At 33.6% G+C, this 24,758-nt stretch overlaps 4 protein-coding genes, 1 long non-coding RNA gene and 1 other non-coding gene across 23 annotated transcripts; all 6 read right to left on the bottom strand.

Moving 5' to 3' along the window:
* Positions 1-174: 174 nt before the first annotated feature.
* Positions 175-246, bottom strand: TRNAD-GUC (transfer RNA aspartic acid (anticodon GUC)). The gene has a single exon. It is a non-coding gene; the product is annotated as a tRNA-Asp (tRNA).
* Positions 247-4,737: 4,491 nt separating this feature from the next.
* Positions 4,738-6,351, bottom strand: LOC103484503 (ethylene-responsive transcription factor 4-like). The gene has a single exon (XM_008441597.3). The coding sequence runs from the start codon at positions 5,858-5,860 to the stop codon at positions 5,120-5,122; it is 741 nt and encodes a 246-aa protein (XP_008439819.1). The 5' UTR covers positions 5,861-6,351; the 3' UTR covers positions 4,738-5,119.
* Positions 6,352-11,669: 5,318 nt separating this feature from the next.
* LOC103484502 (uncharacterized) lies at positions 11,670-12,739 on the bottom strand. The gene is made up of 2 exons (XR_536753.3): positions 12,002-12,739; positions 11,670-11,851 (listed from the first exon to the last, which is right to left on the bottom strand). It is a non-coding gene; the product is annotated as an uncharacterized LOC103484502 (long non-coding RNA).
* Positions 12,740-14,104: 1,365 nt separating this feature from the next.
* LOC103484501 (protein DEHYDRATION-INDUCED 19 homolog 4-like) lies at positions 14,105-16,936 on the bottom strand. Of its 6 annotated transcripts, none has more exons than XR_007823088.1 (7): positions 16,390-16,935; positions 16,167-16,306; positions 15,591-15,668; positions 15,192-15,475; positions 14,954-15,030; positions 14,696-14,812; positions 14,105-14,470 (listed from the first exon to the last, which is right to left on the bottom strand). XR_007823088.1 is itself a non-coding variant. In XM_008441595.3 (6 exons), the coding sequence occupies exons 1-5, from the start codon at positions 16,472-16,474 to the stop codon at positions 14,704-14,706; spliced, it is 696 nt and encodes a 231-aa protein (XP_008439817.1). In that variant the 5' UTR covers positions 16,475-16,926; the 3' UTR covers positions 14,105-14,470; positions 14,696-14,703. The 6 variants fall into 6 exon arrangements, 4 of the variants coding, with proteins under 4 accessions (XP_008439817.1, XP_008439816.1, XP_016899339.1 ...); XR_007823089.1 differs by having other exon boundaries at positions 14,105-14,431; XM_008441595.3 differs by lacking the exon at positions 14,954-15,030 and having other exon boundaries at positions 16,390-16,926.
* A 1,849-nt stretch (positions 16,937-18,785) lies between these two features.
* LOC103485308 (protein NUCLEAR FUSION DEFECTIVE 6, mitochondrial) lies at positions 18,786-21,799 on the bottom strand. Of its 13 annotated transcripts, none has more exons than XR_007823085.1 (4): positions 21,518-21,769; positions 21,314-21,435; positions 20,870-20,952; positions 18,786-19,135 (listed from the first exon to the last, which is right to left on the bottom strand). XR_007823085.1 is itself a non-coding variant. In XM_051088593.1 (4 exons), exons 1-3 carry the CDS (start codon positions 21,679-21,681, stop codon positions 20,933-20,935), a joined length of 306 nt encoding a protein of 101 aa, XP_050944550.1. In that variant the 5' UTR covers positions 21,682-21,770; the 3' UTR covers positions 18,786-19,135; positions 20,914-20,932. The 13 variants fall into 13 exon arrangements, 8 of the variants coding, with proteins under 8 accessions (XP_050944550.1, XP_050944555.1, XP_050944552.1 ...); XR_007823087.1 differs by lacking the exon at positions 20,870-20,952 and adding an exon at positions 19,876-19,934; XM_051088593.1 differs by having other exon boundaries at positions 20,914-20,952; positions 21,518-21,770.
* A 1,722-nt stretch (positions 21,800-23,521) lies between these two features.
* LOC103484500 (uncharacterized) lies at positions 23,522-24,560 on the bottom strand. The gene is made up of 2 exons (XM_051088590.1): positions 24,066-24,560; positions 23,522-23,981 (listed from the first exon to the last, which is right to left on the bottom strand). The coding sequence occupies exons 1-2, from the start codon at positions 24,192-24,194 to the stop codon at positions 23,730-23,732; spliced, it is 381 nt and encodes a 126-aa protein (XP_050944547.1). The 5' UTR covers positions 24,195-24,560; the 3' UTR covers positions 23,522-23,729.
* Between the last annotated feature and the right edge of the window lie 198 nt (positions 24,561-24,758).

Genomic DNA, 24,758 nt, shown 5'->3' with positions numbered 1-24,758 from the left:
ACATGACTTGCAGATACAATGATATCTCATTTAATGTTGATGAATAACTCTCTATCGACTAGCACAAAACAGCCTTTGTAATTCACAAAGGAAATGATAAATATATGAATAATTATACAGTTGGAATTAGATTATGTTTTAAAATAATTATAAAATATATATTTAAAAATAAAACGCCGTTGCCGGGGATCGAACCCGGGTCACCCGCGTGACAGGCGGGAATACTTACCACTATACTACAACGACATGTTTGAAAACTAGATAAGGTTACCGTTATTTAACATTTTTCATAACTTTCGATCCGTCCCTCTACCTGAATTAAATATCTTTTGATTATTGTTTTGACAAATGAAGGACTTCAGTGACTCGTGTTCATTTTGACAAAGATAGTAAAAAAGTTCAAGAGTTGGACATCTAAAAAAAACAAGTCTAAACGTCGAGCTCATAAAACAATCATTTGAACACGTCAACAAATACAAGGATTAGAGTTCACGAATCATATTAAAAAAACGAAAAACAACAACGGTTGTAATGCAAATAATTAACCAAGTTCATTTCCACAAGATAAAATTATCTCCATGTGTAATAACTTTTTCCTAATTCACTCCAAGTTACTTCACTATAAGAAACATTCGTGTATAACATCGGTGTACCTATCACATTATTAAAATTTAAATTGTTTCTTAATATCCGTGCTACAGTTTTTCTGTTTCAAATACTATACTCCAAATAAAAACTAGAGTTAGAAGATGATTAGCATTTGACATCTATACTATGATCAACTAAGGGTATAAATATTAATTACTAACAAACAAAATTGAAGTAATACAAATGATGGGTATGGATATTGTTAAAAGATAGATAAATAAAATAGAGTAATAATTGAAAGGCAGTAAGAATGATTTTGAATATTGTTACAAATGTAAGCGTAGATCCCACGTTTTATTATTATGAATATATTACAACATTAATGGAAATGGGACCTAATGTATGAAATTACATTGATTGGGGTAACAAAACAAGACCTAATATTTGATTCGATGAGAAGTAGCCACGTGGCGAAATCAAGCCAGGTGGTGGGGGGGGGGGGGGGAAGCAACACAAATCCGTACAAAAGGGGTGTGGGTCCAGATTCGCCATGAATGCCACGTTCTTCATCAAATCAAAGCCTAACCCTCACACTTTCTTCTGTCCATCACATTTTCCCCTTGTGGGATACAAAATCCCCTTTCTCAATATTTCATCACAAAGCACCCCAATCCACGCTCTCTTTCATCACGTGCCCTCCACTCTCCCTCCCCCCCTCCTATTGGGCCTCTTCGACTCTCCGGCCCATAATCACTTTTAACGTCGTCGTGTGGGAGCGTAGCCTGGCGTGAAGTGTCGCCTCAAAATGCAGCAACGTCCACGTCGGAAGCAGCAGCAGCAGCAGCAGCCGCCGCCGCCGCCACCACACTCATTTAATGTTTATTATAATATATTATTAGAATAATGGTTTAGTCGGTTCATCAAAATAATAATAACAAAATTTTAATTTAATTTTAAAATTGTTGTGAAATTGTGAGGTGGGCATAGCAGTGTTATAGATTAGGGTGCCAAACGTGGCACATCATGTAGACATAGAGCATCTCCCTTTCAAATTTCGGCCGCTTTTACAATAAATTTAATTTTATTTTATTTTGGAGGAATAAAAAAGGGAATTAGTGGGTCCGAGTGGCGTTGGTGAACACGCCAACTTGCCGGTGTGACCATCTGTCTCTCTGTCTCTATCCAACACGTCAACACGTTCTCACCTCTTCCCCGCGCCGTACGTTGCTCCTCTAACTTCTCTTTTTATATTCCCATTCTATACTTTTTTCCTTTACCTAAATTACAATTTTATTTCCATTTCTTCATTTTCACATGTGGGCGTTTTCAAGTGGACCAATTTAACATCTTCTTTTCACTAATACGATTATTCAGAAAAAAATCCACCCCATCTTATTTATTCTACATTTTATTAAAACTTTTAATGAATCAACTTTTTCTTCTTCATTTCGTTAATTAACATACTTGTAATTTGGTCTTTTCACCAACAATTCCTTAGACTTAACTAAACATCTAAAGGTTGAGATTATTTCTTTTTTAGTAATTTAACCTATTTTTGCATTTTGCCTAAAGATTTGATTGCCGATGGTTTTTACAAAGAATAACACGACTTTTAATGATACGCCTAAACGGGTTGAGTGCGGCGGACCTAATTTCCAATAACATATTTTTAATCCTTTTATATATATATATATATATATATATATATATATATATAATTATACACATTAATCTTCTGCGAAAAGGTTGCTTTTAAGTCCTACAAATACAATTATATTGACTTTTCTCTCTCTCTCTCTCTCTCTCTTTCTACGTTTTATTATTTTTATATGCAAACGATATAATATTGATATTTGGTTTGGTTTGGTAAAATGAATCTTCCAATCACCATTCTTGTGAATTCTTATTCGATGTAAGTTTTTTTTTCTCTTTCTCCTTCTTTTGATTAATTAATGCCCACCTAATATATTAACCAATGTCTAATTAAAGTGAAAGGGAATATTTTGAGAAGAGAGGGGTGCGGTGCGGTGAAAATACTTTATCATAGTCTTAGACTTAGCTTCTTTTGATATATGATCTTCATTGGATTTTGATGTCAATACAACACGCCTTTTCAAGATATAGCCAAGATTTTGCGATATACACATAGGTATTTTCATGTCTTGTAAAGGAATTTTGTAGGCCGATTTGTTTTTCTTTTTGATCCATTTATGAAAATTCATTTTGAGTATAGTTTAACGGTTAAGATGCCAAAGAAATACAATCTCCCACTTTAGAAAGTAGAAAGATTAGATTTGAGTTAATTTTATAATATAAAAAGTGAGCTTGTGAAATCCAAATATAGAGTAGAATGTCATTTTTTTTTCCAAGTAAGTTACGTTGTGGGGATCACAGTGTAACAAAATATAACATAAATTCTTTACACCAAAGAAAGAGTAAGGTTAACTATACTCTACAACTATAACTCTTTGGCCACGGCGCCCCTTTAATGATAGAAAGGTACACAACTTAATTAGTTGAATTTAATCATTTGTTTTTCTATCATATATATTATGTAGAGTGAGGGAATTGAATCTATGACTTCGAGGTTAATAATAAAGTATCATGGTATTGGTTGAACTAAAGTACTTATAACGCTCTTAGATATTGTGCAATTATCTACGTTTTTGTCCACATAGAAAATAATATTAGAATATAGGTCAATAACTTTTTGACATACTTAATTATGTTTCAAACTGTTTTAAATTTGGGGTTTCTCCATTTTGCGTTAGAAATTTGGATATGAATGTTTTCCTTGGTAACCAAGTTATGAAAAATTCAAAATAAATGAAAAGAGGTTGAAATAATGCCAACATTGACCAGGAAATAAGTGCGTCTCCTCCAAAGTTAAAAGATCTTCAAATAATGTTTGCTTTTGTGTTCTATGTTTGGCTGAATAATAAACTTGTTATTATGTTGTACTATAATTTAAAGAAAACTATACGTCTAATTAATAAAAACATCTTTTTTAAAAAGATTAAGTCATTACAATATAATTAACCCATACAACACATCTCAATTGGAGTTAATAATATATATTATAAATTCGAAAACTCATAATCCCTAACAAATACTTTAAAGACAGTATAAGAAACATACTAGCCAAAATTTCACTTTAAGGAAACAAATCTTCCGTTGGAAGAGATTAATGACCTCACGATGCTCGACAAAATGCTAATCAAACCATCGCAGCTTTGATACCGTTACACAAAAAAGACTTCAAAACCAATCAAACAAACATTTGTCATCTCAACTATGGGAGCATCATGTTGTAAGTACTAAACTGAAGGCGTACTCCTTCAATTTTTTTAGTTTAGTAAATAGAAGCCATTTTGAAATATAGGAAAGGAATCAAAATATTTATAATAAAAAAGAATAATCGAAGATAATTATAAGTATAATTAATTTCAAATGATGGGAGGAAATGTTAGGTTGGAGGAGAGGGTGGGTTTCCAAAATCCCCAATTCTAACGAGAACCCATATATGGGAAAACCAAAATCCCCCTCGTTATAGATTAAATTGACCACACTACCCCTAAATATGGGCCCACTCCACCACTTAATTTGAATAATCATATTATAATATAAAATTAAAAATAAGGAAATGGGGAGAGAGGGGGAGGGGGAGGGGGAGGACGCGCATCCTCAGTTCTCCCTTTCCAACGTGGACCCCCACCCCCTCCCCTTTTGGCGTAGTCTCTCCTTCTTAAAATAAAACCCCCTTCAAACCTTTCACACTCTCTACTCCCAGTGGCCGCCACGCACGTGCCCCCCCCCCTACCCCATACGTGTGCCCACATCTAATCAATCAATAATTTCCTTTTAATTTTTGTAAATTAAAGATAAAGAAAGAAAATAAAAGACAATGAAACGAAAGCAAAGCAAAGTGGTGCAGTGTATGAAACGCAACCACCGTGGCAAAGCCGCCGGCGGATTTCACTACACGTGTCCTCTCTGTTTTCTCCATCCACAACAACTATTCCATCAGTCTTCCCATTTTTGGAACACTCTTTCCTCCCACGTGTCCACCCATTTCCTACTTGGACTTTGATTCCAGATTGAAATATTACGTGTTCATCATCATAATAATCATCATCGTCATGCATCTTCTGCTCTTAATTCTTGTTTTCCATTGTGATTCATCAAGTAAAAAAATCCATTTAGATCATCATTACAATTTTTCAACTACCATCAAAAATTAATTCATGGGAAAGAAAAAAAAAAAAAAAAGAGGAAAATTGCAAAATGATCCCTCGTCAACCAACAACATCAGAAGGAGGACAAAAACTCCATATATGGATTTTTCATTTTCTCTCTGTGTTGAAAAAAATGAGGAGATCAGATTTATATTCACAATCATATTCATAATATCTTCCCTGATCGTAATATTTCGTATTTAAGTTATTTTCACAAACCCAAAAATTAAGAAAAAAAAAAGTGGGGACCTAATTTATGATAAATCCCAGCCGATCTTCGCTTAGGGAAAAAAAATTCAGGCGGATTCTGGTGGGGGAAAGTTGAGATCCAAATCCAGGCGGCCGCCGCTTCCTCCTCGTGGCTTGAGGTCTTGACCGTTCATGTCCACAACGGAGGAGGAATCGGAGTCGCTCTGAACACCGCTGCCGGCGAAATCGCGTCGGAAATCACTCACCGCTTCACGAATACGGTCGAAGTGTAGCCGTTGGTTCGGATGACTGTTGATCATTCCAGTACGTAGAGCCGCATCGAAATACAGAACGTGATTCGAAGGCGGTATGCCGCGGGTAAAAACTTCTCCGATCATGGGAATTTGGTAACGCTGAAATGGGAAACTGATGGGTCCAGCGGTCGTGAGTCCGCCAATACCGTGACCTAGATTGAGATCCAAAGGGGAGGAATCAACCATCAGAGCTTGCTCCCGGCTAGAGGACTCAACCGTGCTACTCTGACTCGGGCTCTGATTATTGTTGATGTTGTTAATCTTATTGTTAAGGTTAAGAAGCTTATCGTCGGAGGGCAAAGGGAAATTGGTCTTGGCCTTAACGCCGCGAAACTCTCTAGCGGCGTTGTCGTAGGCTCGAGCCGCCTCCTCCGCCGTATCAAAGGTTCCAAGCCAAACACGGCTTTTCTTGCTGGGATCTCTGATCTCAGCGGCATATCTCCCCCATGGCCGCTTCCTCACTCCTCTAAAATGCACTTCCTTCACGTTACCGACGTTAGGCTTGACGGCAACTGCCTTCTCCCTCGGTGCCATTAATCCCGATAATCCAGATCAAAGCAAATCAAATCACAAGAAATGAAAAAAGAGGACGATCTGCGTGTCCGTTGGGTTTCTTCCACCTCGAGAAAACAATTTCGGTTGTGTTATCAATTTCTTTTTCTTCTGGGTAATTGGGTGAGAGAGGGGAGAGAAGGGTGGGAGGGGAAAAGGGGGCAAATGGGTCGAGATGCCGAGGAGTGGGGATGGGATGGTGGGAATTTATAGAAGGGGTGAGAAAATCGGGGAGGGAATCGGCGAGTAATTGATTTAAGAAGATGAAAAGAGAGAAAGGAAGGGTGTGGATAGAGAGAGAGAAAAAGGAGGGGCACAGTCAACAAGAGGTTTGACTGAGAAAGGGGCGGCTAGTCCGAAGGGCGTGGTGGTAATTTCCGAATCCAGTCCCCGAATTATGTGTCATGTGGGGTTGTCAATACAGCAGATCCACAGGGGAAGGGCGCGTTTTGCATTACTGTTGATTACGTTTGCCTTCCTTTTCACCATCAACTCTCTCTCTCTCTCTCTCTCTCTCTCTCTCTCTCTCTCTCTCTCTCTCCTTCACTACCCATCACGTACATTCCACGCACTCCCATTCATTTTACATTAATTTTTAACGTTTAAAATTGTGTAATAAACTTAGTTATCTCTAATTAAGTCTGGGATTTGACGTTTAGGGTGTGGGACATTAATTGAAATAAATCAATAAACATAATGTTGGAGTGGTAAATAAATTAAATAGTGAGGGGGGGGGAGGGGGAAAATCACGAAAAATCCGGAGACAAAATAGAGAAGGGGAAATAATAAAGAAAAAAAAAAAAAGAGGGCGTGTAAGGGGGGAGGGGCAGCAGGTGGGAAAAAGTTTTGTCGGCATATTCTGGCAATCCTTCGCCTCGTGACTAGGATTTAATTAATTTTTTTTTATAAAAAAAAAACTCCAGCAATTACGTGTTTTTTTTTTTTTTTTTTTCTTTTTACGATAAAAAGAAAGAAAGAAATAAAGAAATGAAAAGGGGGCTGCTTCTGCTATACACAGAGAGAGAGAGAGAGAGAGAAGGGGTTTGAAGCGGTCCATTGACCATGTGGGTGCGATGTCCCAGGGATGGAACCAATGACCGGAAGACACGTGCTAAGGGAATAGGAATTGCCTAATAACGCGTTGGCGGGTTCCGCAGCCAGCCACGATTAGGAACCATGGCCCGCGCCTTCTGACGCCACCGCTTTCTTCTATATCACACGCTCCTCTCTTCACACCTTTTATCTCACGCCCCTCCCACCTCCATTTTTAATTACTCATAACTCCACATTTTCCTATTCCTTTTCTTTTTCCCCTTTAAATTCGATAGCTTCGTTGTAAGATCAAGAAATTTACCACAACATATATGAATCTTTATAATATATCATATGTCAATTGGTTTATCCAGTTATATTTGTTTTGTTATAATATCTTATGAATTATGTTACAAGCCTTTGCTTGTTATATTTTTTACCTTCTTTCAATTCTATGTTACAAACCTCGAATTCTCAAAGTTGTTTGTAAATCAATTATTATAAGTCGCGGCACTAATCTACCTATTTAATTTAAGAGACAATTAAAGATAAATACCAACTATGTGCCAATGTTGTTATTGAATGTATTATATATGTTTCAATCCAATTAATTAAATTCTAAATTTAAATGAAAAATGAGTTTCAATTCCCTGTGGGAGGAAGAACAACTATAACTTTTTGAGTTAATAACGTTTTAATTTATGGCTTTTTCTTTCTTTCTATTTTAGTTAACTAAACGATTGTTGCATGTTATTTAGTGACTACTACAACAACAATAAATTTAACCTAATTTCTTTTTTATTTCTAAGATGTAAAAGGTTAGGTTTTTTTTATTGCCCAATTTGAAAATTTATAAAATTTAGAAGGAGTAGTTATCATGTTCAATTTCTACTAAAATTTTGAAAGCTAAAGATTTTGTACATCGATCTATACAAATTACAAGTATATGATTCCTGGGCGAGGTTAATAATCTTAAATAAGATGAGGTCATGGGTGTTCCATCATGCCTTAATTTAAGGAGGTTGTTGTGATATGTGAAGCAAGAATGTGTTATCATGTTCTAAGTTGGAATTCATAAAGTCGATAGTGATCCAAGTTAAGACAAACAAACGTCCATTAAAATGTCACGTTTTATAAAAATACAATGATGCTATATGAGAATTTGGCTCAATTAAGACTAATAATTGCATCGAGATAATCGAAGAAATTGAAATAAAATTCATAATATAATTGAAAACCATACACACCTATTCCATAAAAGAAAAGATCAAACTCTTTGAAAGGAAACAACCTCCTTAAAAATGGTAAATTAAACACTCAAAAAGACAAAACCTCGATGTTACTCTTTACCATAAACCAATTACCTTTTATTTTTTTTTATTTGAAAACAAATTTTATGACAATGAGTTTTATTTGATTCATTGATTTTTTTTTTCTTTTCTTTTCACAATACTTTGAAGTATTCAAAGCATTATTAAATTAATTAGGTCACATTACACTTAGCTAATATATAAAATAAAAAGGATGAAATTGTAGAAACGTCATATGCTTTTATCCGTCTAGAAGAAAAGTTTAGAGAATTATATAGAGAGTGAATCTCAAACCGTTGCTTTGTTGCATTTTTAGAAAGAGAAAAACAGAAAAGAAAAAAAAAAAGGGAAGAGATAATAAGAAACGAAATGGCAGCCCACTAATAAGTGTATGTGGGGGGGAAAGGACAAAAGTAGGGATTAAAAAAAAGGGGGGGGGGGGGGGGTCAATATTTGAGGCGGAAAAGCCGGCGGATAATTGTCGGAAAGCCGGCGGAGGAAGTGCCGGAATGTTGACGCCCATGAGATGAGATTATGGTAAATGCAAATGCAAATGCAAATGCGACTTCAATTGACTTCTAAATTATAAATTTGGAGGGAGAAAGGATAGAAAGGTAGAGAGATAGATGCGTTTGTTGGGTCCAAATTTACGAATCAACCAAATGGCTAAAATAATAATAAATTGGGATGTTGGATGCGGTTGCTTTCGTGGCAGCAAATAATAAAAGCAACATAAAAATGGAAAAAGAGAGAGAGAGAGAGAGTTAGTTTTAACGGAAAGACCTGAACATGGAAAACGTTGACAAAATAAAAAAAGAAAAGAAAAGAAAAGAAAAGAAAAGGGTATAGCGTGTTTGATGTCAGTTTGACCCGTGACGGGGCGTGTCCGTTTCTTTTACTTCGGAAGCACCCAAATTAATTTTAATTTAATTAAATGCTTCCACCCCCTCTTCCCTTTCCACTTTCTATTTCTATTTCTATTTCTATTTTCAACCCTATTTAATTTACTTATTATTTAATTCTATATATACAACATATGTATGTATTTGTATATCATAATGAATGAATGTAGGGTAGAACTTCTTCTTCAAATTTTGGAAAGGAAATAAGGAAGTTTTTGTTTTTCTATGCTCAAAATTATACATATAGTTTTGATTAAATTTTCACTATAATTTTCTATGACTAGTACACAAATTCATCCCAATTAGGTCACACTTTGTTTTTAACAAATATATTCAAAATTATTTTTTATTCACTAAATACAAATTAATTCTCTTTTTTTTTTTATCTGTTATATGATTTTAAATAAATAGTCATTATATTATAGGAAGGTTTACAATTTTTTGTCTTTCAACAAGTAATTGTCTATTTGATTTTTGAAATTTTATGAAGGATATATTTTAGTATATATAAGTTCTAAATGGTTCCTACACCCATTTGGTAATTACTTGATCTAACAAATTGTTGATTGATTGAGGTATATTTGTTTACTAGCTAGTTTTTACTTTTAGTTAGATGAATTGAAAATTTATTAGATTAACGTTCGAGATTTTGAAAAATAGAAAAACAAACAAGAATTTGTAATTGTGATGCTTCGAGGGTGATCAAGCTAAAAAGTCGAAAAAAAAATTGTGGGTTAGTATTTATTTGTAAAAATAACTTGTTTTTGGTCCCTTTTCCCCCAAGCATAGATTAGTTTGAAAGATCAAAGGGGAGGTTGAGAGTGGGAGTGAAAAACAAGACTTTGACTTTGGCAAAACCTTTTAAGTGAGACTTAAAGAGAGAAGAGAAAGGAGTGAAGTTGAGAGGTGGAAATGGCAATGCCTCAGAATGCAAGACTTTGTGGCCAATAACAATTGCTTTTGTCATTTCCTGTCTCTCATATCATCATCATCATCATCATCTATTACTCTCCCTACCTAATAATCTGCTTCTACATTCTGTTTTCTTAAATAATATATATTTTATTTTATTTTTCTTATTGTTCTTAATTTTCATTTTTAGGTATTCTTTAATAACAGACTTTTAAGTTCTAATAATAATTAAGTAATGGGGTTGGAAATATTTGCTTACAAAAAACGCCAAAGTCAACCCCCTTGATAGTCGTTAGATTTATTTATCAGTTCCTTACAAAAGATGAATAATGCTAAACCTATGAGTTATGACGATTTTAGTGGAGGCTTTCAGTTTTGACTCAAGTATTTTAGTTTAGCAATAGCTAATTATAGTTTAATTAGTTAAGAGATACAAATAATCACATAATAAAAAATCCTCAAAAAAGTTTTCTTTAATTCAAGAGGTATCTTAGAAGACAATTAATTTTTATCATTGAATTTTACAATTTGTCCCATGCATATATCAATTTTTTGTCATTAGATTTTTCATATCGATCTAGGATAATTGGGAGCAGTTGAACTTCATAACAAAATTCATAAGAAGAATTAACAAAGCCTGATTGTTTTAGAAAAAAAAAAGAACAAAACAAACACTTCCATGTTTTTGTTTAGAATGTTTGTCTTCACGTAAGGTTTTTGTAATAAATATTAAAGACTTCTACGATAAATCTAAGTTCTAAGGGTTTAGTTGGAAGGGAGAACACATATTCAAATAATTTAGATGGCCAACTTGACCACCTTACAAAAAGCCAAGCCTAACCGAATCAATCCAAGTATATCCCTACTTTTGAGCAATTAATCATCCCAAATTTGGGTTCACACTGAAAAGCGATTATATCTCAAACACCCTCCTCATGAAAGCAACGTATTTTTAAAATTAATTCTTGTGTTTAAATGAGTAAGCCATTTCATATATCCTTTGAGGCTCATAGAATAAATGATATACTAACTTAAATCTTGTGGAAATACAAAATTGAATCATATAATCTCTTTTAGTATAACAATAAGATGGAGATCAATCTACCATCTCAAACACAAAAGTTTGATGTCAATTACCATCAGACTACCTTGACTTTAAGATAGAGATGCAATTAATGGGTTGAGCTATGCTTGAATGCATAAAATTTAAATTATAGTCATTTTGACACAGAATACCTACTGTTACTGACAGTGATTTGAAATAGTTTTATTTATAATAAATCCTTTCCCAACCACTAGAATCAAACTTAACCATCCGTGCCAAAGTCAGAGTATGGCAGGCAGGTCGAGACATTTAAATCCACGAGGCTGGAAATTTCACCCTCACCCCAATAAGAAAAGCAAAGGCAGACATGAGATTCTGATAATGAAATTCTCAGTTTCTCAAAACTGCACAATATTTATGATAAAGTAAAGGTAATGGACTACTTGCAATCCATTATCCACTCCACAAAGATGGAAATGGAATATGACTAAAATATGCAAAAACAAGTTGATGAATGGGATGCAATAACTACAGTCCATAAAAGGAAAACGAGACTATTTTGTGATACAATACTAATGATAATCAATAGATTTAATTAATTAATTAATTTATTCATGGGAATTAAATTATGATCAAAGAGTAAATCTAGATAACAAATTAAAAATCAGAATGTCGGATATATACAGAGTCCAATCTGGCGTTCAATCTCCGATTAAACGATCCACCACTCCCCTTCTCCAATTCCTACCACATTCCAATCGCACCCAAGAAACTGAAATCACGAAAAAAAAAAAAGTTGTTAAAATTTACACATCAAAATTGTAGTAATTAGGTTCAACAGGATCATCGCATGAGAAGGAATTTAGAAAGAGGGGAATGCCCTAAATCAATGGCAGAAGAAATGGAAAGGGGTGGGGGATACCTGAGAGATCGGAGGACGGTGAAATGGTGGAAGAGAGCGTGGAAGAAGAAATTAGCTCCATGGAGGAAGACCACAACGGCAGTGCAGCACAAGACGAAAAGCTCCAACGTCATTGGAAATGGGAAGAAGAAGATCAATAAACAAAGTGGTTTATTTTAGGGGTAGGATTTGGAATTTGGAATTTGGAGTTTAGGGTTAAAGACATAAAGAAAGAGAGTGAAAAAGGATTAATCGGATGTTGCAGAAGTTGGTGACGTCACACTCCACGTTCTTATCCACAGTGCTGATTGCTTCCGTTCCTTTACGTTACTTCTTACGTGGAAATCAGCACCCTTTTCTCTTTCTTTTCTATTTTTTTACTTTTTATTCCATTTATTTCTCTAACTTCAGTTTTCTTTTCCTAAGTATAGTTTCATTTTAAGCTGTAACAAACCAATTTAGAGCCAAAGAAAAATTCCATGGTGGGTTTTCTCCTACTAAAACTTCACATATTTGAATAATAATCCATTCTCAAACAAACTAAAAAGTACCACAACATTATTATGTCTTAGTTTATGTTAGTAGTTGTGAATCTGGTGATAGTAATTATTACAACCTAAACCTCAACAATATAATAATTACTTATCAAACACTATAATTGTTTTTTTTTTTTTCCCTTTTTAGTTTGAAGCTAAAATTTATAAAACACACTCTTAGCTTGCTGTTTTTCTTACAAAATTGTTTTAAAAGAGCAACAATCTCAAACTAAGATTAAATGATTACGTTCTTAAGTTTATCAACAAACTTAAAAAATAATATTATCAACAAGTATGGAAATGAATGGAAACAGATCATTCGAGATTAGAATTAAACAGATTAAAGATTATAGACGAAGACAATGAAAAAATGCAATAAAAATGTTATTTGTTTTTGTGAAGAAAAAAGAGGAAATAATATATTTTTGCAGTTTCGGAGGGTGTGGTTGAAAGGAAAGCGTCGGATGTTGAAAAAAGAGATACGTAGGGTGGAGAGGAAGTGGTAAAGGAGAGTGGTTAATAAGCATAAATGTGGATATAATGGGGAAAGCCCCACGTGGCAGCATCTTTGTCTGTGGAAGTGGTGGTAATGGCGCCCACTTTTTGTTGTTTCAAGTGGTCCATTTTATCGCAATCCCCACCGCCGCACCGCCGCACCGCCCCCCCCCCAGCCCACATTATATATATATATATATATATGCAACACAAAAGCTAAGCAAGCATTCATAAGGTATTTGTTTGGGTAGTGGAATAACGAGTAAGAAGTTGTAGTGAGTTGCGAATATTTAAGTAGTTGATGAGATGTAAATTGATAAGCTTTTTTGGTAGTGAAAGATATCTATATATATATATATATATAAGCTTTTTGATGAGATATAAATCTTTTCCCCTCTTTTTTAGACAACTTAAAAGATGTAGTTTTAGCTTAATATTCTAGTAATACCCCTAATCTACAATTACTTATTTTCATAATAATTCTTATTTAACGAACTGAACACACCACTTCAAGTCAATGATTTAATAATTCACTCACACAAGTGTTGAACTTGGAGAAAATCGTTTCCAAATATTTTTATATGAACTTGATGTGTACTATAATTATTGGGAATTTGACTCTGGGGCTTGTGGGTTATAATCAATGATGGTCATCCAATATCTCTATAACAACAATAATACAATAATAAGAGAAACATTGGAGTTTGCAATCCGAAATTATTTAAAATAACCGCTTTCAATTCCCAAGTTCAATAATGATCAAAATAAAATGTATAATAATTTAAATATAATATCATAGAACAGCTCAGACTCAAATAATTAAATAAAAACCAATTTAACAACAATATTCGTTTAAAACGAGGGGGCAATTTGAATCCAAAAATCAAGTTGGTTCCTAGCGACAACATCTCCATACCAAAATTACCATTATAACCTATTGAGAATGGCCTGTAGTAATTGATTTAAGCTCAAGGTGATGTAAAAACATGAACAATCCTAAAAAGATAAGCTGAAATGAGTTGAAAATTGATAAAAGGCAATAAGCAGTGTCAGATATGCAATGTTCTCTTCCACGAACATTGGATACTTGATCTTCAGATAAAACAGCAAATTCCAATTCATTATCAAGCTATAATAAATTGCAGCGTCTCAATTTCAGAATGATAATTCAACCTAGTTGTGTTGTGTCATAATGAAACGAGAAGGTTTTAAAAACAAAAAGCATTGATGATTTCCTTGGAAGTAGCTGTAGGCACAGTCCCAATAGTTGCCATTTAATTGGAGATTTTTACGCTGTGTTGACCATGTTGGTTTCTCTTCAAATTTCTTCTTGTATGGATGTATGGTCTGGCTCCTTGTCCTGCTCGGCTGACCTTCGAGCGCCAACGAGCATAATGCTCCCCTTCTGTCGTTCACTATTCTGAAATTTTTTTACATTCAAATTCTTCTTGCAACACAACTACAAATATGGTACAGTTAAATTATCAAATAAATAAACAGACAGACTTTATATTCAACTGTAATCCATTCACTGGTTGTAATGAAGGATATTGTCATCAACCGTACTCAAAGAGTGTTTGATCTCAACGAGTTTGTTATTGGGTCGACAACAAATAAAGCCATAAAAATCAATTTAACGTCTGTTCATTTATTCATTTTTCGCATCACTTTGGCGATAACTTACTGCTTTCATTAATGCTCTAAGAGAGTTGAGAAAAGCATATCTCGCATAAAGCCTGCTCTCCCAATAGCTTGTCTCATCCTTTTTTCCCGCTCTTCCTGGCTCAAAGAAGGATCAAAACTGGGGAGAAGAAGAGAAGTGTTAATACTAAACAACAGGAAGAGATAATCAGAGGGCGTACAACCAGAGCAATTCCTCGGTCAATGCAATACAGATGATCTCTGTTACTTGACTATGGTCATCAAGGAAAATTTCTCTTACCTTATGACCAAAGACCGGTAGTTGTAAAGGCTGATGGAATTACTTGGATTGGATTAAAGCATAGGGACTTTTCAGTCCTGGCATATAAGGAAATGGAAAGGTATACAGTTTCTTATCTAACCAAACCTTTTTGGAAGAACAAACAAAACACTAGCTCGAGACATTAACAATTAGAGAGAAATCCAATACCATAAGAGGAAAACGAAAGCAGAAGAAAGGGATGGATTTGAACGATTACCTTGATTTCCAAATTGGTGATGGTGCCACGTTCTCTGAAGACACATCTTCGGTACTCGTTAGCATGGATTTTGAGATATCTTCAACATCAGATGCAGGATAATTTAAAATAAGTGATGATAAAAACGGATCCTGAGTTGCACTAGGCACGTTAGTGGTGCTTGTACGGTACCCACTGCTCCCTAAAAGAACCTGCAGATGAGCCTCGCGAAGGTCCCGGCTCAAGAGGGACAATGCTTGACTGTTGGGGATGGAAATCTTACGCAACCTGCGACGCCTCTGAAGGTGATCTTTTGTTAAGCAAACAGGATGAATATGGTAAAACAAATAGTTCTCTTTTCTCAAAATAAACCACTTAAATGACAGTAATCAGTAAATACAAGTAAATTTAAAAGGATATCTTGTACAAGTGCCCATGGTGCAACGTTATATGACTTAACATGTCCCCCATGACTTTAACTGAGCATATGGGGCAAACCTGCAAATAACATACAAATTAAGCAGAAACAAAATTTCTTATAAACCAATAACCTAAAAGTGCAGGGGGAAAAAGCAAAAGAAACAGCAAGAGCTTATAAAAGTTGATGTGGAACAAGTTTCTTTCTCCTCACAGTTTCATCAAATTACTTTGGGGATCTCAACACAGAATGGGTAAGGAGAAAATCAATTTCACAAGCAAATGGAACTTTTGGACAAAATAGAATATTAACCTAAAAGTTAAAAAAACAATTCTTGCATACAACTACTACATAGGATTGGCAGAACTATAATCAAAGAATGTCCAAACACAACAATTGCTACAATCTCTCTGAACATGAAACAAGGGAATAAATTGAAAAAGCAGATGGAAACAATAGTTACAGCATTAAGAAAAAAAAAAAAAAAAATAAAAAGAAAAAAAGCATCTTCCCAATCTTAGGTGAATAGTAAATAAAAGTTTGGTTGCACCCAGGTAACAGAAAGGGGAAATAAATACCGTGACTCTTGTCTCGCAAGAGTGTTCGTCTTCCAGATGCGAACAAAGGGACATAACGTCAAAATTCTCATAACAAAAAGGGCAGGGAAAATGGGGACGGGCATCATCATCCATCTCCAAATCATCGATTCCCAACAGATCTAAAAACCAAACCAAATCAACAAATTAGAACAAAAGAGAAAAAGGGGAGATCAGAAAAACCAAACAGAAGAGAAGGGAAAACCTAAGTTGGAAGCTTGGTGATGATGCTGCAACATATACTGGCGTTTAGCAGCGGCAAGACGAGAAGTCCAGAAATCGGAATCCATTTTCCAGGAGAGAGAGCTCCGAAAAAAATGGATGAAAAATAAGAACAAGAAGAAGAGAGAAGAGCAGAAGGGGTTGCCGAGTAGCCGAAAGCAAGAAACTACAGGATTGGGAGGTGAGAAATGGAGGATAAAAGAAAGACAGAAAAGAAAAGGGCCGGAAATAGGGTATGGTTGGGGATGAAAAATGAAGGAATGATTGATTGGAAAAAAAAAAGAAGAAAGAAAGAAAGAAAGAAAGAAAGAAAGAAGAATTGGAAGGGTGGAATTGATTTGACCTTTTCCTGAGATTAGATTTTGAAGTTTGAAGTTAACGAAAGAAAGGCGTTTCTGTAAAAAAACTAACCAACACACAGATGGCTCTGCCTCACCTTTCCACTCTCCATCTCCATGCCACCAAATTTCCTTTCTTCTTCTTCTTCCAATTCCCTTTTTTTTTTTTTTTTTTTTCTTTTTCTAATTTATTTCTTTTTTCTCCACATGTCCTTTTTGTTTTGGTGGTTCTTGTTTTTTCCACTTTTTTCTTTTCACCATTTCTTTTATACAAATGCTCTGTTTTAATCTCTTTATTCTTCTTGTTTCTATCAACTTTTTATTTTAATATATTTTCTCAATATTTTAGATGTATGACTTTTTTTAAAAAAGGTTGGTTTTAGATTTTGTTTTTAAAATATGTATAGTTTAGGTCTTTATTTTCTCGCCCATGGCTTAAAATACCAATGCCATTTGAGCGTTTTAGGTATGTGCATTCATTAAAAATAACACCTAAATATGATTTCAAGCCCCATAATTTGGTTGAAGTGATTTTTAGTTAGGTCTCCTCAAAAAGATTTCTATTTATTATGTGACATTAACAATAAGAATAAAATGGTTTTTTTCTTCTTTTTTCAAAAGCTCGACAAAAAAAATGATAGAAAAGTTAAATTAGACTAATGTTCTTTTACTATATAGTTTGAAATGTTGTGTGTTTTTACTAGCACCAATAAGAATTCATGTTGTTGTTTTCTTTAAAAGTTATAGCTTTAAAGTATAGAAAAATAAATACTATTGAAATGAAGCAGATATACAATTATTGATAATGGGAGAGAGGATAAGAATGGAATGAAATGGGGTCACAGAAAAAAAAAAAAAAAAAAAGAAGTGAACAAGAATATTAAGTCTTATTTGGTCACCCTTTGTTTTTTTTTAAAAAAAATTAAGACAGCAAATTGCAATTGTTTTTGGAGTTTTGTTGCCTATGTTTTAGGAGTGTTTTAAAAAGCAAACCAAAATTTAGTTTTTCAATTTAAAAACTAAAAAGTAAATTTAAAATAATCATTTTTTTTTTTTAATTTGATTAAGATTTCTAACATTTGTATTGAAAATGATGGTCATCGTAAAACATATAGGAGGAAATAGGTTTTATTTTTAAAAATTTATTTATAAGTTAATAAAATATAAAATCAATTTTTTTCATTAATAGAAAAAAACAAATGCAATGTTATTAGTTCCCCATGAAAAAAATAACAATAAAACTAACAAAGGCAAAAGAAAGAAAGAAAGAAAAAAGAAGAAGCAATTTTCGTAAATCATTCAGAACGACACTAACTAATGAAGTCATTATCATCCAAAAGTTAGAGGCTCCCATTTTTTCTTTTTTGTACTTGAACTCAATAAAATCATTAATCTATGGTTGGAAAAATGGCAAAATGAAAATAGGGAATGATAAAAACATTATTGTAAAGTTGAAAATTCTCAAACCATCGAGAAGTCATGTATCATAAACAACATGATTAATAAGCACATAAATTGTTATTTCTCAAAGGCGTCCACAGACCATGATATCGCAACGTCTATCTACAAAAATATGAAATAATAGAAAAAAATATCTTTAACAATACCTATAGTAGAATTCTTCGTACACCATGCTATAAATTCATGAATGGATTTTCAATGTAAAATAAAGTAACCCAGTTAAAAAAAGAATAGATATTGATGGTTTCAAAAGTTCTCAAGAAAATTAATTGTATTCCATTAAAACGAATTTTATTCTTAGTCACATATACTATTTTGATTCTTTTTATTAACCCTAAGTGGCTAAATTTGTGTGTATAAAAGTCGATCTCTCAAACTTAGAATTTTCTCTATTATTAGGCTTACTATTACCTTCAATCCATTAATTAATCCATTCAAAAGAGTTTTCTAGTTTAAAATTTTTAATTGTTATTTCTGTATCTAAAAAAGCATGTCTAGTTATGAACAATTTTTTTTGGTTGGAACAACAAACATCAAACCAAAACTTAGTTTCTAGTTTTTGAATGAAAACAAGAGATCATTAACAAGTTATACAACTTTCTACTTTTAGGTCTTAAATACTCAAAAAAGAAATAAATATGAAGATCTGCAACAAAATTTTAGTAGACAGCATTTCCTATGAACTTGGAGAGAGGTTGCAGAAGAAGAGTTCTAACTCTTGTAGGAAGAAAAAGGGCAACATGAAGTACTTACCCGTTGCATGGAATCATAAAACATTATTCTACAATTGGAAATCTAAAATAATCAACCAAGACTTCTATGATCTTTAATTATTTAAAAAAAAAAAAAAAAAAATTCTTACAGTCTCTCCAATCAAATTCTCGAAACTATGATCAATGGACCGCATCTCAACAGACAGTAATCATCCATCTACAATACAACAAAAAGGAGAAAATGTAGATAGATTATAAACATTGTCTAAAAACTGCATAACCAACTCATCTAAAGTTCAATTTTTATGCCTAAAACATCGTGATTAACAATCATGTAAATTGTTATCCTCCAACATGAAAATTGTAAAGGTGTCCACCCCTAGGGCTTCTAAAGGCATGTAAGCGGTAAAGAATCACACAGCAAGTCGCTTAGCCAAGTTCAGCAATACGCAATCTCTCACGATCCTAGAGAAAGAAACATGTGGAGTTAGATATATAGATCGGTGTTGATGGATGCAAGGTTACATTCATGAAATTATACATTTGAAACCTATTTTAGACAATGAGTTTGAAGATGGGGACAGACTTGAAGAGAGGCTGATAGCAAATTTGGAGGAGGAAAGCCACCACGAAAGGTGATGGCTATGAGGAATCAGTCATTGGAACAGCTATAGGAGAACTAAATTCTTTCAAAGGCTGATTCTTCGATATAATTGAAGGTGTGTAAACCAGTTAAATAACACCTGTTTCGAGAAGTACCGGCACAGGACCTTCTATATGTTCTATAAACCCAGAAACTACTTCCCTTTGCTTTCTCTTAGAACTACGACTCATTTCAACTACATTGTAATTTATTGGGTCCATTTAGTGCACCACACTAAAATTTTGATCTTGTTAATGTTTGTATGATACTTCATAATAATCTTTTAGTTGCAGGAGGAAGGCTTGGATGCTAACCTAGAATTGATTACCTTAGGTAAGTCCTGCTGAGTAGTATGCATTCATCAATCAAGAATCTACAACATAAACGTAGAAGTTTCACGTTTCAGGGTGACAATTGATGTAATAACACCATTTTATAGAAAGTAACATTGAAAGGATACGAACTCAATTAAAGTCCCCAAAGTTTAAAGACAAAGAACATTTATACAGTAGGGATAACTCAAGGATTTGAACTGTCATCAAGAATGGTGAATACAACAAAATCATGCCTCGCCAACTCATATAAATCTACGCAAACTCAGTTATGAGTTTGTTTCTTCCTACTGCTATAAAAAACCCAATGTCACTGAACTACTTGCACACGAAAAACAAGCAACACATGACTTTATTTCAGTATCTTGTCTTTTGAGGGCAAGTGCTCGAACCATCCGATATTCATCATACATCATCATTGCAATCTGAGTGGTAGAAGAAATCAAATATCATACTTGCCGTATTACTAAAATTAAGGCCATCAATGAACAAAATAAAATGAAAATTCACAAGTAACCTGACCTTTTTCACACAGCCGACTCGTTCTTATGGTCTATTATTAATTCAACATCCCCAATAAAATAATCAAGATTGAGCTCTTTACAGTCTAATTATTGAAAATTCAGTTCAGACAATGACTAGACAGTAATACCATAGAGCATTGAGAGGATAAAGATTTCAAAACATCACAAGTAAATTCAAATTCTTTGACCACAAAACATGAAACTGGAATATCATATTGGTCTAAGCCCCAATGATTCAATTGATAAATAGAACACACATAAAATTTTCCACATAAAGGTGTGAAATAACAACATCTGAACTTCATACTTAGTTTGGAATTTCATCAGCTATGAATGATCAACAACTCCTTAAAGTCATGGGAACAAAAGGACTGAATCTCTCAGCTCAAATTCATCACAAAAAAGAATGATTTTTTTTAAAAAAAACATAATCTACTCGAGTAATATTTTACCACAATTTCCAAAACGTCGACGACAAAAATAAATCCAGTCATACCATCGTTGATGCTTAGACCTCAAATAGTATCGTCTTGCCCTACAAAAGGAAAAGCAATGTGCACTCTTTCATCGCGCAAGAGAGTAAAAGATGGGTTGACGTAAATGCAAATTAAAATTATCCAGCCAGACGAACAAATTTGTTCTTTCAAATTCTCAAAGAACAGTTCACTCAACCACATTTTAAACGCACCTAAAATATAAACCCCCGACCTTGTATTAGGGAATTGGAGAACCACAAGAACCAACCAACTTATTAGCCACTAAAGGAAGATAAATCACCAACACCCATAGCTAAAGCCATACAGGACGAGATGGGAAACTCAATTCAAAGAAATTAAAAAAAAAAAAAAAATCAATTCAATTCGTAGAGAAATTCGGTAATAAGAGGAGGAAAATACCTTCAGGAGTCCAACCGTAGCTTCGACGAGAGACGGAAAGCATAGAAGTAAGCAATGCAGAGGCAGTAGCAGAGTGGTAAGGAAGCAAAGATTCCACACAGCAACTCAATTCAACAGGTGACCTTCAAAAAAAAAAAAAATCATCAGACGCATAACATAAAAAAAAAAAAAAAAAAAAAAAGATAAGTTTGGTCGAAGTATTACCTCAAAATGCGAAGGGATTGGGAGAGTGGGTTCTGCTTAGGGATGGCAAACGGAGATGGAGCCGGTTTCATTTTAGCACCGTTGGAAAGCCTGGCGGAGATAGGTGCTCGGGCTATGGTTGATCTGAAGGCTGACCTAGCAGCCATGGCAGCGGCGGAGGACATGGTTTCAAGTATTTGGCAAAGGAAGTCGGAAATCTCCTTCTTTGGGTTTTCTCAAGGGTTTAGCCCTTTCCTTTTAGCATTAGCTAATCCTGTGTATGCGCGTGCACCCTACAAACACACTTCAACCTTAACGATACTAATCTCACTATAAAAATGATATGTAATTTTAACATATTGATTTTTACTTAAATCAAGTTTTAAAATCAAATTTTTAGAATATATAATAGAATTTAGACTTATGGAAAGAAAAAATATATATTACCATATAGTTCCATTGATTAAAATATATACCTAATCATTGCATATAAGTAAAGGTAAAAGCTTTATAGTTGGTCTTTGTTGAATTATTGATATTATCTACTTTATCTATAATTAATATTGATTTTATTAACTTATAGAGTGAAGATAAGTGTCAAAGCTATAGACATAATTAATTTGTTTGGTTTGAGCTCTTAGATTGGTTATTGACAAGGCTAATTTGTAAGTAGGTCAATCTTAAATTTGTGCAAAGTTGGTTGAAATTAGTAAGTTCATAGAGTTCTTCATGTTTTTTCTTTCACTAAAACATGATATATCCACATAGTTATAATGGAAAACTCTCATACGGTAGATAATTCAAATTTTTAGACTCTTGTTAACATGTAAATTTAAGAATTAAGTGTACAACCTATTTAAGATTAGTCAAATTCAAGATCCTTTCAAATAATTGAGTGGAACATGGTAACATAATTTTTTCATCTTATTCAGAATGTATTTCATCTTCGAATTGATTCAATAGTTCTTGAAAAGTGACAGAGGATAAAAACTTTAACGAAACGACGTAGCGTTGGTACATCACAAAATATCCATTCTTCAATCTCCACTTCTTATTGGGCAATAAGTGATGCAATTTTTCTAAAATCTTCATCTTTATCAAATTAGCGTGGGGAAGAGTTGAAAGTTATGAAGGTGGAGGATTGACTTTTTATGTTGGGTTTTTTTTCATATGGGCCTTTTTCGAATGGGCCTTCTTAAACATTCGGGTTTCTTTTATTTATCTATTTATTATTGTCATTAATAGTTACTGGTCCTTCCATTTAATTAAGATTAAGATTTAGATCCTTAAATACTATTAATTAATTTTAAATGATTAGGAAGTAATGTGATTAGAAGAAAGGAAAGATAAATTTAAATTATCTTCATCCTTAATCAATTGTAATTTATTTAATATTTTAAAGTATTTAGTTAAAAATTAAGGTTAAAAATGTGAATCAAGAAATTCGAAAAATAATAAAATCTATTCTTTGATTATATGATTTAAACTAAACTCTAACTTAATAACCTAATCAAACTAAATGCCAAATTTATGAAGAAAGATGTATCTTTTTTCTATCAACTTGTTTTTTAAAATAATTATTCAGAACGCGTACTTGTTTAATATATATTATAATATGAAAAATTGATGAGAGGGACACTTGTTCCGCTAACTTCTAAATAAATATACCGGCGTCCATGAGTCACTGATAATAACGTAAAAAACCCAACTTAAAAAGTTGGGAGTCCAACTGACCTAAATAATTTGAAATAGAATATATTTACTCTAAATAAATTATTTGATATCTGTTTATATTTTGTTTATTTGTTATCTTTATTTATTGAGTGAGTTGAAAAAAAAAACCAAAATCTTAGAAGAGGGTATTTTTGTAAAAAAGAAAAAGAGAAACCCATTACATTACATTATTACTACATACATTATAAAAATTTACGAATGAAAGTCATCAAGTAAATTTACGTTCGAAATTCATCAAATAAATTTTGAATTAGCCTTCGAAATGTGGTTTCTGTTTGTTTCTCGGGAAAATGAAATCTCAAACGCTTCCGTATTTTGTTTTATACTCTTGAGGTAGATTAGACTTTGAAACTGTTCTACGCAGGTTTCAAAATCCAAGAAAATTAACGAACGCAAAAAAAAAAAAAAAAAGATTTACTAGAATCAATAATCTTCCTATCATAACAAATTTCTGAAAAATCAGGTCGAAGCTAAGGAATAATTTATCCAACACTACACTTCAACTGCTGGAATTTCTCCGACTTCTAATCATCTTCAATATCACACCAATCACAATCGGAATGCAGATTATTCGTCCCGATATTTCATGTTCACCGGCCTTCGTTTTGGAATCATCTAGGCGGCCAGCAGAATTAGCCGTCACACTCTTTTTCTCCTCGGTCGGGATGTACAACCACTTCTTGTCGGCCGGCTTTAGTCCAATCAGCCGTCCAAGCGATACGCTGTGGTCTTGAAAGAAGGAGGCCGTTGACTGTGAAAAACCAAGTGCATGTGAGTAAGTAAGAAAGAAGAGTTAGCTTAAATAGATAAAAATGAAATAGAGAGAAAAGTAAACCAGAGTGTCGAGTTCAGAGGAAGAGAGAGAGGAGAAACTGAACGAAGGAATGAGCACATCAGGGGAAGGATCGGTAGATGGTAATCTGTGTGTTCCTGAATCAGCCATTAATCGAAGTGTGGTGTTCATCACCTGAAGTCCAAGGGGCCAACCATTAAGAAGATCTTGATGATGATGATCCTACAAAGAATTACAATAATTAGAATTTAAGAAAGAAGGGTGAAGCGTTAATATTAGTTGAAAGAGAGTGAAAGGGGAAAGGAGGCACACAGATTGGTTAAACATGGCGGCCGGTTTTGGAATGAATTGTTTGGTGAGAACTAACAGATCAGGAGATATTGCAGGAAATGTGATTAGTATATGTATATATATTGAATGTGAAAATCACGAGGGGGGGTTGTAGATATCAATGACGAGATTGAACAAACAAAGGAAGGGTTAGAACTTAGAAGACCATTTGGTTTTGTTTGGAATACAAAATAGGGTGCGTTCTACTTTTTCTATTGCGTCCAAAAAGCTACAAACGATACAAGATAGTAATTGCAACCTAATAAGTAGTTCCTTTATTTATGACTTTCATAATGATCCTCTCTTCTTTTTTTAAACTTAAAATTCAGTTCCCAAACACAATGATATATATGATATTATCCCTTAATATGATAAAACAAAAACTTGGAAACACACAACAGGATT

Source organism: Cucumis melo, chromosome 8 (assembly GCF_025177605.1).
Source record: "Cucumis melo cultivar AY chromosome 8, USDA_Cmelo_AY_1.0, whole genome shotgun sequence".
NCBI lineage: Eukaryota > Viridiplantae > Streptophyta > Magnoliopsida > Cucurbitales > Cucurbitaceae > Cucumis > Cucumis melo.
The sequence above is the reverse complement of the archived record's forward strand: the minus strand, read 5'-3'. Positions and strand labels throughout refer to the sequence as shown.